The sequence below is a fragment of the Vicugna pacos genome, chromosome 5 (assembly GCF_048564905.1).
Source record: "Vicugna pacos chromosome 5, VicPac4, whole genome shotgun sequence".
NCBI lineage: Eukaryota > Metazoa > Chordata > Mammalia > Artiodactyla > Camelidae > Vicugna > Vicugna pacos.
In genome coordinates, this window is record NC_132991.1 from 57,556,639 (window position 1) to 57,569,946 (window position 13,308).

Consider the following 13,308-nt stretch of genomic DNA (forward strand, 5'->3'; position numbering starts at 1 on the left):
GTATCACTACTTTGTGTACTAGATCATAAATCGCATCACAGAAAGGACTCCTTTTTAACTGACTCTTCAGTGCCAAAGAAAAGCCAAGTAGTTGCTTATTAAATATTTTTTAAAGAAGAAATTATATAATCAAATATTTTGCAAAAACAAGAGAAATACACTCTAGTACCGTCATGTGTTTATTGGGCAGTCATCATAGGATATTTTAAAATCCCACGCTCACTACCATACTTACTTTTGGACCATCAGGACCGTGTCCTCCAGCCATTCCTTTCTCACCGGGAAGTCCAGTGATTCCTGGTTCGCCTCTTTCCCCTGGATTTCCTCGTTCTCCCTAGCACAATATATGAATGTCAAAAAGTCTCACTGCTTGATCTGAAAATGGGTTAAAAATGTTTCTGGAAATCTGAAAAATGGCTTCTACTGGGGAAAAATTTAGAAATGAGCAACTATTAAGACTCAATTTTCTAATTTAGTGATAAGAAATAAACTTGAAGTAAGGATATGCCAGTTTCACAGCACAAAATATTTCTCATAAGATTGATTTTCCTCAAGGAGAAGAATTTTAATGCTTAAAATAAAGCCCAGTTTAAGACAAAAGATGCTTTTTGAAACTGAAGCCAATGGAAACAAAGTTAATCATGAAGAAGAAAATACTTACTCTAGGTCCTAAAGGACCAACTGCTCCCGGATCTCCAGGAACGCCCTAGAAAATACATTTTTTTTAAGTGAAAAACTTTCAGCTAAATTTTGGGTATTTATTATAAATACTTCCAGATCACATACCTAATTTCTTTTAACGTACTCTTAGAAGACTAAGCCTATAATACTGAAGAAAAAAAGTGTATACACCTTTATAAATGAGGAGATATCACATACATTGCATAGAAATACTTTTCCAAAAAATCTTTTTATTGTACTGAAAGATTGATTTTTGGCAATGAATGCATGCAAAGTATTATCTCACAAAGATAGTGCATTAGTTTTTTTAGTGACAATAAAACATAAGAAAAAAAGGCCTTTATTTCACAGTGGAATGTGAAAAACTTTTAAAAGAGAAAAGTAAAATGAAAAGCAATGAAGTACTGATCTTTTAAACAGAACCAATTCAATTTACTTTAGTAAATATTTGGTGAATGTATAATATGAACAAAATTCTACTAGGAATTGTGGGTTCAAACAGCGCAGTCATGACTTCGTTAAAAGTTTGTTCTTAATTAAGGGAAACTTGATTAATTAAAACTTTTGTTTGATAAAGATAATAACTGTATGAGGCAGGCCTCCAGTCTTCTCCCTTGAAATGTACTGTCTTCATTGCAGTGTGATCGTCCTAAAACCCAAATCTCATAGTATTACTTTCTACTTAAAATCCCTCATTAGCTTCCCATTACTCTTATAACAAAGAACAAATTAGACTCAAATTACGACTTTCCAGAACCAGGCCCCTGCTGCCCTCCAGCTCATCTTTCACCCTCCTCAAGTTGTGTCCCTCATTCCTGACTTGCAGATCTTTTTAGTGCTTGAATTTGATCAGCAAGCCTTTGCACTTCATGTTGCCCTTTCCTGGAGCATTTCTTCACCTTCCCTCCTCCTCGTTTACTATCATTCATCCTTCAGATCTCACAAAAGACACCACTTTGTGCAGGAAACTTTTCCTGAACTCCAGAGTCTGAATTAGGCACATCTTCCAGGTCTCCACACACACAGCACCTCCCTAGCACAGCATTTGGAATATGCTACTCTTGTAACTGCCTTTCTACTCTCTGTCTCCTATTCGAATATAATACAAGGGAAAGGCCATGTCCACTTTGTTTAATTGTTTAAGGCCGAGGCTTAGCAAAGCTTAGCACAGAGTGCTCAGCAAATATCTGTTGAATAGTTAAATGAATGAATAAAACACTCAAAGAAAAATAAATAAACCTATGGGCTGGTAAAATGATAGAAATAAAATGGTAAGTTTCTGTTCATAACCATTTATGAAGCTTTGAGTAAAATTCTATAGTTATAGTAAGATATATTTAGTGATTAAGAACAAGTCTTATAAGCATATGATCTGGGTTCAAATCATATCAGCATTATGACTTTGGAAAAATTACTTAACATCTGTGTGCCTCATTTTCCTCATCTGTAAAATGGGCATAATAATAGTACACAGTACATAGAGTTGTTTTAGGATGAAGAGATATAATAAATGTAGAGCAAAGCAGAACAGAACCTCACACATAACAAGTGATATTATAAGCTGGCCATTTTTAGTATCGCTATTCTTATTATTTAAAAATTTACCTGATCACCTGGCTTTCCACCTTCCCCAGGAGGCCCTGGAGGACCAGGAAGTCCCTAAAAAAGAGTAAGAAAATAAAATTGTGACTCTGTGAAAAATTAATAGGCCACCAGTGTTAACAGTTCACCTTTTACAATTCATGTAGTTCCTGACTGTACTTTCAAGCAAAAGATATTGTTCCAATCCAAGTTAAGCAAAACAAAATGAGGAACCTGCATCTTTTAACATAACACAGCAGCTAGTCGTTCTTAGGTTTAGATTTTAATTTGCACAGCAATTAGTAAAAAAGAGATAAGAATACAACAGTAGGTTCTTCATATTTGTAGAGTTTTTAATGGCTCTGAGAACAATATTTTAGGCTGCTAGAATAAATGCTGAAAGTCAGTCCTGAAAGGTTTTTTTCCCTAAATCATGATTATTCATGCTATTAAATAATCTACCTCTACCATACCAATATATTTACATAAATCATGAAAATCTACTCAACAAACAATTTTAGACATTGTGTTGATAAAATTAACCCTAATATAGCTAAATAAACCTTACTGAGATGTCAAGAATATTTTATGATTTTTAACCTGTTAATAGGTTTGGGTTTTGATCAGTTTTTCAGAGGAAGTCTGTTCCTTCTCTTTGAACAAAAATGTCTGATTTTGTCCAAATATAAATCCTATTTACTAAAAGAGGAATGACTTCTTTGAAAATTGTAGGATATCACATCATTCAGACATGTCCTATTATAACAAGCATTTTGGTTAGGGGAAGAAGGCTGAGTCAGTGCATACCTGAAAGCCAGTGGGTCCTGGGGGGCCCTGTTCTCCTCTCTCCCCAGCAAGACCCTAAGTCATGAAGGAAAGAAAAGCATGAACAGCAAGAGCCAGATACTTATGCCTGCTTCCTGTATTTATATTTCTCTGTATTCCTTCCAATCACAAGTTTTTCACTTTAGCCAGATAAAAAACTAGTACTAAAAGTCACCACATGGTATCATTTGAAGCCCCTGTTGGTGAAAAATTATCTTCTAATGCCAGCCAAGAGACTGATGACATGTGTCTATTTTTTATCAAAACATAAAGTGTCTGGAGACAACTTTAGAATTTGGAGGGAAATTGGATAAATTGGACATGGAAAAGTTCACTAGTTTCATATGTAAAACCTAATCTAAAACGTTAATAGTTCCATTGCAGTTCATTTCTTAGTGTCATAAAAATTATTAATCAAACCTTCAAAACTAGAAGAAAGAAAGCAAAGCTAGCATTTTAGAAAGACATTTAAATTGCTTCATTCCAAAACAAGTAAATATGCCAAAATATTTCTGATCAACACAATTTTAAAATCCTAGGATGAAAATAATACCTCAAAGGGTAAGCATTATTCCTTTTCAGTCTCTCCAAAAAAAAAAAAAAAGAAGCTTAAATAAATTTCTGTAAGACACATTATTAGAAAGGGTAGGTATAATTCAGTATTTATATATTTTAAATAAAATACAGTATAAACTATATGTCAGATACTATTTTCTTTTTCTTTTTTAACATTTTTTATTGATTTATAATCATTTTACAATGTTGTGTCAAATTCCAGTGTTCAGCACAACTTTTCAGTCATTCATGGACGTCAGATACTATTTTCCTCAGCTGATATATTTCCAACTGTGACACACAGAGATGATGAGGTAGCTTTTGCCGTCAGCATTTCATAGAAGTTTAAAATGAAAAGATCCATCATTCTATTTAAAAAGGCAGAAGATGCCAGCACAGGAATCAGAAGAAATGATATAGCTGAAATTCTTCCATCTTGTACTTTCATATCCACTTCCCCCTGAAACTTACTCATAAGTAAAGTCTTGGACAAACATCACTGAAAAACGCAATGTCAATATATTCTCACTAAAAATTACATACCGGGGGGCCCACAGGACCAGAAGGACCAACTTCACCATCTTTTCCAGGAGCTCCCTAGCATCACAGAGAGATCATTTATGAGGTGAGGCCATGAGAATTTGGATAATTTCATACTTTTTTTTTCTTTAGCGGAAAATGAATAATTACCCTCTGCCCAGGAACACCAGCATTTCCTGCTTCTCCCGGTTTCCCAGGGTCCCCCTAAAGGAATCAATACCAACTAGTTTAAATTTCAAACAATTTGCTATAAATCCGCCTATTCCAAGTGAGGATTATGATGAGATGCAAGCATTATACGCTATACTCACGCTGCTACCTTTGGGGCCTGGAAGCCCCATACTGCCAGGCTGCCCTCGGATTCCAATGGAGCCCGGAGGACCTGGCCTTCCGTCCTCCCCCGGAGCGCCCTACAAAATTGACAGAAGCCATGTAAATTTTATGTAAGTTCTCTCCAAATATCACATCACCCATATTGTCACTTGCCTTTGCTTTACTATAAAAGTTATCTAAGTTTAAAATTTTGCTACATTTTTATTTTAGTGAATCAGAACAGCTGAGTATTTTAAAACAAACAGCTGAGGCATTTGAGTATTTAGAACAGAAATTTTATTCTCATTCTACGCACAAGCCTCATCTTTCTGTCTCCTTATACTCTCATATTAATAGTGGAAAGATTTCTTCTTTTGTTTGTGGTAGTGAAAACTTAGGACTTCTATTTCACATTTACAGCATAATAGAAGGACCCAAAATATATAAGCTGTCAAAATTGATACCTATTTATCTCTTTAATGTGTAAAATTAGAAGGACATCAAGAAATGAGAATGTTGCTAATAGATAAATTCCCCCAATATTAATAAACACATTTCAACTTTTTCACTGATGTCAGAGAAGCAATACAATCTCAAACATTCATTTTAATAAAAATGTGATCAATTTTTGGTCAATTTGAAAATACTCATCTGATCCCTAGTATTTGCTTCCAGAAGGGGAGGGTGCATTTTAAACATGTAAACACGATCAGTATCCCCATGATCAAAACCTTCAATACGTATTGGACCATTTAAGTTGTATGTCTATTGAGAAATATTTATGATGGTGGTCTTTTGTTCAGATAACTTACCAAAGGTCCAAGTTTTCCTTCAGGACCTTGAACACCAGGATTTCCTGTCAGACCCTAAAAATTAAAAGCAATTGTCAATTTGGTGCTGACCTGCAATTGAAGGAAAGATTCTAAAGAGTAAAAATAGCATTGCATTAAAAAGATCCAGTTCCACTTTGCAATGCCCATTTTCAGGCTCCTCTAGACAAACTCACAGGACCATCATGGGCCTCACCCAGGCTGGCTTCAGAAGAATACAGGGCAAACAACACAGCACACCAATGGGGCATCACAGGTGGGACTCTTCACTGGGAGGAGTCCTCACAGCACAGCCTCTGGAGGCAGCCTCTAAGCCTCCCACAACGGGAGGCCAGATGTGAGGAATGAGTGCACACGGTGGGTACTGGGGCCACCCTGGTTTGAAATCTTAAGTAACGAGTACTTGTAACAGCATCTCGGACATAATACACCGGTCCTAGCAAGGTGAATGCCCAGCACAAGTCCCTGCAAACCCAGGAATTGCAAAGCTATGCCTCCTGCCAGATTTTTATAATTCATTCACAGTCCTCCAAGTCCAAATGTAGTCTACAATCAGGGGTCATTTTTACTAAAAGCAATGTTGATGGCTCATTCAGCTGGCATTTCACCTTCATCAGGTGTCTAGGGAAGAGTATAGAAGCAAAGATGAACCTAATGCCTGTTTCTCACATAGGAGGAGAAAGGGCTATTGGAAACTTTTACTCATACATCTAACACTGGGTTCAAGCTAAAGAACTTATGTTGAGCTAAATGTATCTTTCTATGCAACTTTTTGTGTAATCCTTTTCTCTCTAAGGAGCATTGTGGACAACTGAATATAAGGGTAATTCTATGGTTCAAACGAATTTTCAAGTGACAGTTTGTTAAAATGAAACTTATCAGGAATTCTCTTTGTCAAAAGTCAAAGAAGTTGTTTACCAGCAAGTCAAGAAAAATTATAAAAATTGACAAAAAGGATTTTTTTTATGTCAAGTGGTAAAAATATTAATACACATGCCTTTGAAAAAGGGAAACTAGGACTTACTGTGTTTTCTATAATGATAAAAATAACAAAACAGTATTTAAAAAATAATGAATCAGTTCAAACCCATAAAAACAAAGAAATGTTCCAAGTTGTAGAAGCAAGTTATTAAAAACAACAACAAGAACAAGACACCTTCAATAAATGCTCAGGAGCATTTGTCCTGGGTTGTAGCAAAAAACTGCTGTGTTCTTACCCGAGCACCTGGAAGCCCAGGTTCACCTGGACGTCCTGGATCCCCCTGACCTCCTTTAGGTCCTGAAGAACCTACAGGACCCCTCTCTCCTTGAGCCCCCTGTTCCAAAGCAAAGCAGGACATGTCAGAAAAAAGGAGTACATGGAAACAAAAGCAAGCATATCTAAAAATTCCTGTTTTACAAATCAAACCACTAGCAAGCATAACATAAAACAGTTTGTCGAAGTAGTTATAAAACCTTCTTTGGAAACAATGTCACATCACATTTTGTTCTAACTTAGAGCCCTTGTCACATAGTGGTTTTTCATCATTAACTAATGAAAGCTGTGCTTAGAATTTCACTTTAATAATTTAGATTTGGGAAAAAACCTGAATTTTGAAAGAGTCTAAATTTCTAGATAAAGGAAAAAATATATATCAGCTAAAGGAAAGATCTATGCCTGTTCTTCTCAGGAATGTGTCTGGAAAGTTTGAAAACAAACTTCTGCACACCTACAACCATCATCCTTCTCCCCTAGACCTCTAAAATGAAGGAACTGTGCAAGAGGGATTTGGCATCAGGGGTGACATCTGTGTCCAACTCTTTTCTAGATCTGGACCCACGTGAGCCAAAGCTAGATCACCATGCTGGACAATGACATCTTTTGCAGCACCATCCACATGAGTGTCAACCTTGATGGGATAACCTCACCTTTGGTCCAGGTAAACCATCAGAGCCCGGAAAACCACGATTGCCAGGAGAACCCTACAAATTATCAAAATGCAATTCTTAATTATTGTGGATTTTCTGTAATATGAAATGAGTGGTAATTTTTATTTTTAGTATTATATGGTTTTAGGAGCTGTGATCAAGCAATGTGGCAACAGATATGTACAAGAAAAAAATAACCTGACTCTACAGAAATTTTAAATTTTGAAAAACATGTTAAGTACTGAGTCAAAAATCATTCAAGTCAGGAAATAATCTAACAATTCATTGTAAAACTAAACATGGAGAAAAACTGATACATCAATATGAGAAGCAAAGGAACAGCCCCATCTACCACAACCAAAATGTCAGTGATGGCATGCATTAATACTGCCTTCCATGAGAAGCCCTTTGCATTCTCTGCGATTCTACACAAAAGTAAGGTGATGTTGTTCTGCCTTTAAGATCTGTTTCATTATACTCCAGTCCCAGCAAGCTTTTCTGATCATTAATATCACCAAGCCCTTTCTGGCCTTCTGGCTTTGCATTTATTGTTTCCTCTCCTGAAAATGGTCTTTTAAGTTTTCTTGCTGGCTTGTCTTCATCCTCAGGTCTTAGTGAGACACCCTCTTCTCAGAGAATCTTAGTGCCTAATCACCTAACTGAACGGCACACCACTGTCATATATTCATGGTCACTCTCTCCCACATCGCCCTGCTATTTATTCCTTAAGTGTGTATGACACTTATTAAAATGTGCAATAATGTCTGTGTTTACCCACTGGCTTGTTTATTGTTCACCACCCCACTAAACTACTGTTTACTAGCCCCCACCTGAAGGCTGGGCCAGAGCATTCTTGTTCACTGATGCTCCTCAAGCACTGTATACCAAATTGGCATAGCATAGTTGTTCAATCAGTGTTAGCTGAATGAATGAATGAACAATGATGAGACAGCTGGCTCCTTGAATCCACAGAGAGCCACTCTGAACTGTGCAGTGCACCTGCTAGCATTTCTCTTAACTGCTCTAGTTGGTCTCACTATCTGAAAAGTTACTCACACGATTATCCCACAACTATAAGAACTTATTTTACTAATCAAATTTTACCCTTTCTCCCATTGGGCCTGGAGGACCAACTGTTCCTGGATCACCTCGGGGACCTCTTTTGCCTTCTTCACCAGGTGGGCCTATTGGACCCTGAATGCCATGTGGCCCCTGTTGAAAACAGAAGGACAGTTACCATAAAGAGCTATTCACCAAGTTATGGTAAAAAGATTCATTTAGGGAAGTCAGTCACAAATTTTAAACTACATTAAATAAACTATTTCCATCCAAAGGTATAGTAATTCTTATTGTCATTATTTTAAATACTTGAGTATTTTGGTCTCACACTTCTGGATAATATTCCTGTTTTTCTTATCATTTAAAATAAATAAAACCTTACTGGTTCCCCTTTTGGGCCAGCTTCTCCTTTGAAACCTGGAACTCCTGGATCACCCTAAAACAAAAACATTGGTTAGCTGTAAGAACCAGGATGTTTAGCTAGTCCAACCTGCTTTAATTATTATAGTGAATGAGACTTGAAAATTTTCTGCAGCTGAGGCTTTAGCAAATCAGCAGTAAAACCTTTTTTTTTAACTTTTGCAAATCTCATAGAATGTGTATGAAATTTTATAAAACCCAGATAGTTAGGTAGCAATTTGTTTATTTTACAGAAGTTTTCAAGAGATTTATTTTTAAAATCTTGTTTTTAATCATGCATACTAGGACAATTGGAATTATTCAGTAATAATCCCAATTTGATAATAAAAATTAGAACTAACAATGACAACTTCAGTAGATAAATGTATTTAGGGTCTGTTTTAGGAAATAGATTTGTTCACCCAGAATCAAAATAATTTTATATTTAGGTTCTATTTATTGAAATTTGATGACTTCAAATAGGGTATTTGAATACTCTAGGGTCTGGGTATGTGTCTTTATAATACTATTTGTACTTCAGTTTGTGGGAACTAGATTGCTAAACCGAGAACATGATAAAATCAAATGTGAACTATCAGCCGCACTCATGTTTTAATAAATCTGTTACCAGCATTTTAAAAGGGTTTATCAGCATAACCAAATTACTTGGAACAGAATCCAAAATATTTGTTTTAAGTAGTACTAGGAAAGAAAGTTCTAATTTTTATATATCAAACTAAAAGATACATAAGCACAACTTCTCAATGTGCTTATTTCTTAAGGACTAACCATAAGATTTTTACCAATAAATAATTCCTACAAAATACAGAAACTCATTCAATATGAACAATATGTTAAAATCACTCTTCAAAAATAAATCTTAAGAAACAGCTGTTAAACCCATTTTTAGCCAAATAGTCATTATAAATCCCCAGGAAGCCTCCACATTTCCCCATACTGGCTTGTAAAATATTTTCATAATGTTTTTTATTCAACTATTCATAAAAATTCTATGAGATGGATCATGAAGTTATGACCTTATTTTAAATAACAGAATATTAAAACAACACAATGCAATAATTTTTGAGTTTAAATGTCTAAATTGTACACTAACATTTGGCTTCCACTTCACAAAAATTCCTATCTTCATTTGCCTGATTCAGATAAGTCACATTATCTATGTTTCACTGTATCTCATTATATGTTATTTCTCTTGGCGATCTTAGTTGTATTACACTAATGGATGGTAATTGTTTTAAAGGACATTACCGGTTGGCCTCGGATTCCTGGAGGTCCAGTGCTACCCTGAGGTCCTGGAGATCCAGGGGGTCCTGCTAAGCCAGGAGGACCAGATGTCCCCGGAGAGCCCTATCAGAATGCAAGAGTAACATGATGAGCAGAGACCTACAGAGAAGTATATGGTCAACGTCCAAAGGATTGTGTCCCTTTGAGCTTCATGTGGCATAAATGCAGTTAGTTACTCACCGTTGGGCCTTTAGCACCAGGTGTACCGTCAGTTCCCACTGCACCCTAAAAGATACGTGAAAAGTTTATGAAATATTAAGTCATATCTAGGGTGGTATTTAGATGTCCACCCATCTTCCAAAAGAAGGCAGAAAATTACAAAAAAAGAAAAAAGAAAAAGAAATCATACACCATTGTATCATAAAAATCATTTTTATGACTAATTCCTTTTTCTAGAAAATAGATAAAATCTGCAGAGGAAAGGGATAAGGGAAATGTGGTTTGTTCATGTGTTATAAACACTCATTCAGAATTCAAAGAGAATGTATTCAAATAGATTGTCTTTGTTCTAATGTTATAAAACATGAACAGCTTTCAGTGATAGTTTTTAATATACCAGGAACTTACTGGAAGACCTTGAGAGCCCATGGGACCTGGCGGCCCAGTTTCACCTCTTTGGCCCTGAGGACCTTCAGGGCCTCGTGCCCCAGTGGGACCTGCTTCTCCCTAAAGGGGTACAAAGGAAATATTAATTCTAGAAAAATATAAATGTGGTGTGGTTCAAAGCTGATTGCTTATTTGGAGTTTTACATTTTACACTCAAACATTTAAAGGGGTCAAGAGCACAAAGAGGATTACAAGAGGGGTGTGCCTAACCTGGCTTAAGGAGTGGGCTCACTTTCCCAGTCCTCCGGGCGTGACGATGCCCACAGCATTTAGGGCAGAGCAAAGTAGTCAAGGTCACTGGACAGCTACCCTTGTTTCAACCCAAGATAGGGGTCCAGACAGTAAATAAAAATACGTATGCCTGGTTAAGTTTTAATTCAGATACACAACAGGGTGGGAGGGGGTATAGCTCAGTGGTAGAGAACCTGCTTAGCACGTACGAGGTCTCGGGTTCAATCCCCAGTACCTCCATCAACAACAACAACAAACTGTCCTCCAGGTAAACAGCAAATGATTTCAGTGTAAGTCTGTCCCATACAATATGTGGAGCACACTTACACTAAGAACGTATTCTTATTGACCTGAAATTCAAACTTAACTGGGTTTCTGTATTTTATCTAACATATTAGGTACCTAATATAAATCTAATCCTAGAGGGACTTGGACCTAGAATTTTAGGACTAAACCTCTTAAGCCTAGGGGCCTTATTAGCATTAATAAAAGATATAAAATTTCTATTGAGTCTCTATGATCCTCCACTAAAATACAAAGAGCTACATGTGAAAGTTTATTCTTCATTCGGAGAGCCAGAGACCACGGAAGGGTGCAGTATAGCAGAATTTGGGCGGAAAACAAAGACTCAGGGTGGTGGTCTTTATGTTGGGGGCGGAGGCAGGACAGGGAAACAGTTTCTGAGAGAAACAGTTTCTCGAGGTGTTTGACTTTATTAAGCTGTTTTCAGTAGTCAAAGGCCAGCTAGAACAACCCAGGAGGAGAGGGGAGGATCCAGAGTGAACCACGGTATAAACTATGATCGCCAGCGAAATCTCAACCAGATACCATGGTAGGGGCAGAAACCACTTCCTGCTCAGTCCTAGTCATAGGCATTGTGAGTATTCTTTCTTTAATTCTTCAGCCAGAGCTCAGTTTGGGGGTGGAGAGTCTCACAGAAAGAGGTAAGGGGTTTTGCATATTTTGATTAAGGTATATAGTGAGGTTGGGTTCTCCAAGGTCAGAGTCAGTGGCAGCAGACTCAGGACCTCAGGGAGCAGGTCAGATACAGAGGGGAACCAAAGAAGGTCCTACTTGGCTGAGTTCACAGTGAGCTCTCACTGAGAGAAGCGCTGGGTAGTGAACAGACTTAGGGCAGCATTTTAAAGCAGTCACATCCCTGTGGCACAGAATTTAAAGTCAGTATTAGAGAGCACCTGAAGAATAACTTGACTTAACGACTCCCGTATCTCAGAGTATTTAAAAGGTCAACTACAGACTTTCTGTTTGTTTGTTTTGAAGTTCAAATCCAGTTTGAGTACATGGACCTACACTGAGGGTATCTTCTGCCTCAGTCACTAAGCTAAGGGTTTGCATAGATTATCTCACTTAATCATCAACAAAATTCCATGAGAAAACAAGATTTAGAGGGGTGAGGTGACTGGCCACACATTTTTGTACAGCAGAATCTTGTGAGTGAATCCTTTACTGAAGATGAAGGAAACTATTGCCAAAGAAAAACTGGGTGTGAGAATAATCAAATGTATTGTGTTGTTCAAAATTTGAAAGTAGTGTTCTGAATTTATTCACTGATTTGGCTAATCTAATCTTAATAACCTCCTACTATAATCCTTGAACTTATCATCCAAAGTATTGAGAGCAAGAACAAACTGTGCCTCACCACAAACGTAAATCATCCCAGCAGAATACTTTCATCCATTCCCACGTGGAGAGCCAAACAGCCTCCCTGCCTGAGACTTCATGATTGTGTAAATTGCGGGCTGGGGAGGGGCATAAGGAGCAGGCTAGAAGTGAAGGCCGATGCTGAGTGGGAGAACAGCCTTTTGACCACCTCTGATTCGTTTAAATGCTCTGTTGTTTGGAACTTTCTGCTATTTATTACTGCCAGGCACTGTATCCAAGAACAGAGTTCCAGTTCAGATTAAACTCTTAGTCCTTGCAGCTGTTAAAATTGTCTGGCGTTAGAGCCCTAATGCAACAGATTCTCTGATATTACAATTGTATGATTGTAAGTAATCTTCTTTTAATTACTTATTATATAGTAACATCATTTTTTCACTTTCTTCTTTTCTCCCTAGCATAATGGACATTGAGAATACTCTAGGCTCTTTCCTTAGGTAAGAGCAACTTCCACACTCTTCGATTAATGGAATGACATTCTTTACTTTGGGATTCATGTAATTCAGTAACTGATGCCACCAAGAGCTAAATATATTAACATCTTACCTTCATTCCAGGATTTCCTGGAAAACCAGCAGAGCCAGGTATCCCAAGAGGACCCTATTAAAACAAAATAGAAAAGTGATCAAACATGTACTTTAATCAATATGAAATTAAGTCATCTTTTATTGTTTGACCACATTCTGTATTTTGACACACAAGAATAATCCACTTAGTACTTTGCAAATCACAAAGATAATAATACAGTTTTATTATAAGAACCTTCCAACACTGATATAAAATAGTGCTAAAAACA

At 36.9% G+C, this 13,308-nt stretch overlaps 1 protein-coding gene across 1 annotated transcript in view; it reads right to left on the bottom strand.

Moving 5' to 3' along the window:
- The window catches only part of COL5A2 (collagen type V alpha 2 chain), a 128,246-nt gene that overhangs the window by 24,824 nt on the left and 90,114 nt on the right, over positions 1 to 13,308 (bottom strand). Inside the window, exons 18-33 of the mRNA XM_006209993.4 lie at positions 13,059 to 13,112; positions 10,563 to 10,661; positions 10,176 to 10,220; positions 9,960 to 10,058; positions 8,674 to 8,727; positions 8,337 to 8,444; positions 7,233 to 7,286; positions 6,542 to 6,640; positions 5,307 to 5,360; positions 4,494 to 4,592; positions 4,333 to 4,386; positions 4,186 to 4,239; positions 3,070 to 3,123; positions 2,287 to 2,340; positions 662 to 706; positions 236 to 334 (exon numbers count right to left, since the gene is read on the bottom strand). Of these exons, the coding sequence (XP_006210055.1) occupies positions 236 to 334; positions 662 to 706; positions 2,287 to 2,340; positions 3,070 to 3,123; positions 4,186 to 4,239; positions 4,333 to 4,386; positions 4,494 to 4,592; positions 5,307 to 5,360; positions 6,542 to 6,640; positions 7,233 to 7,286; positions 8,337 to 8,444; positions 8,674 to 8,727; positions 9,960 to 10,058; positions 10,176 to 10,220; positions 10,563 to 10,661; positions 13,059 to 13,112 (1,125 nt within the window). The remainder of the gene's footprint in view (positions 1 to 235; positions 335 to 661; positions 707 to 2,286; positions 2,341 to 3,069; positions 3,124 to 4,185; positions 4,240 to 4,332; positions 4,387 to 4,493; positions 4,593 to 5,306; positions 5,361 to 6,541; positions 6,641 to 7,232; positions 7,287 to 8,336; positions 8,445 to 8,673; positions 8,728 to 9,959; positions 10,059 to 10,175; positions 10,221 to 10,562; positions 10,662 to 13,058; positions 13,113 to 13,308) is intronic.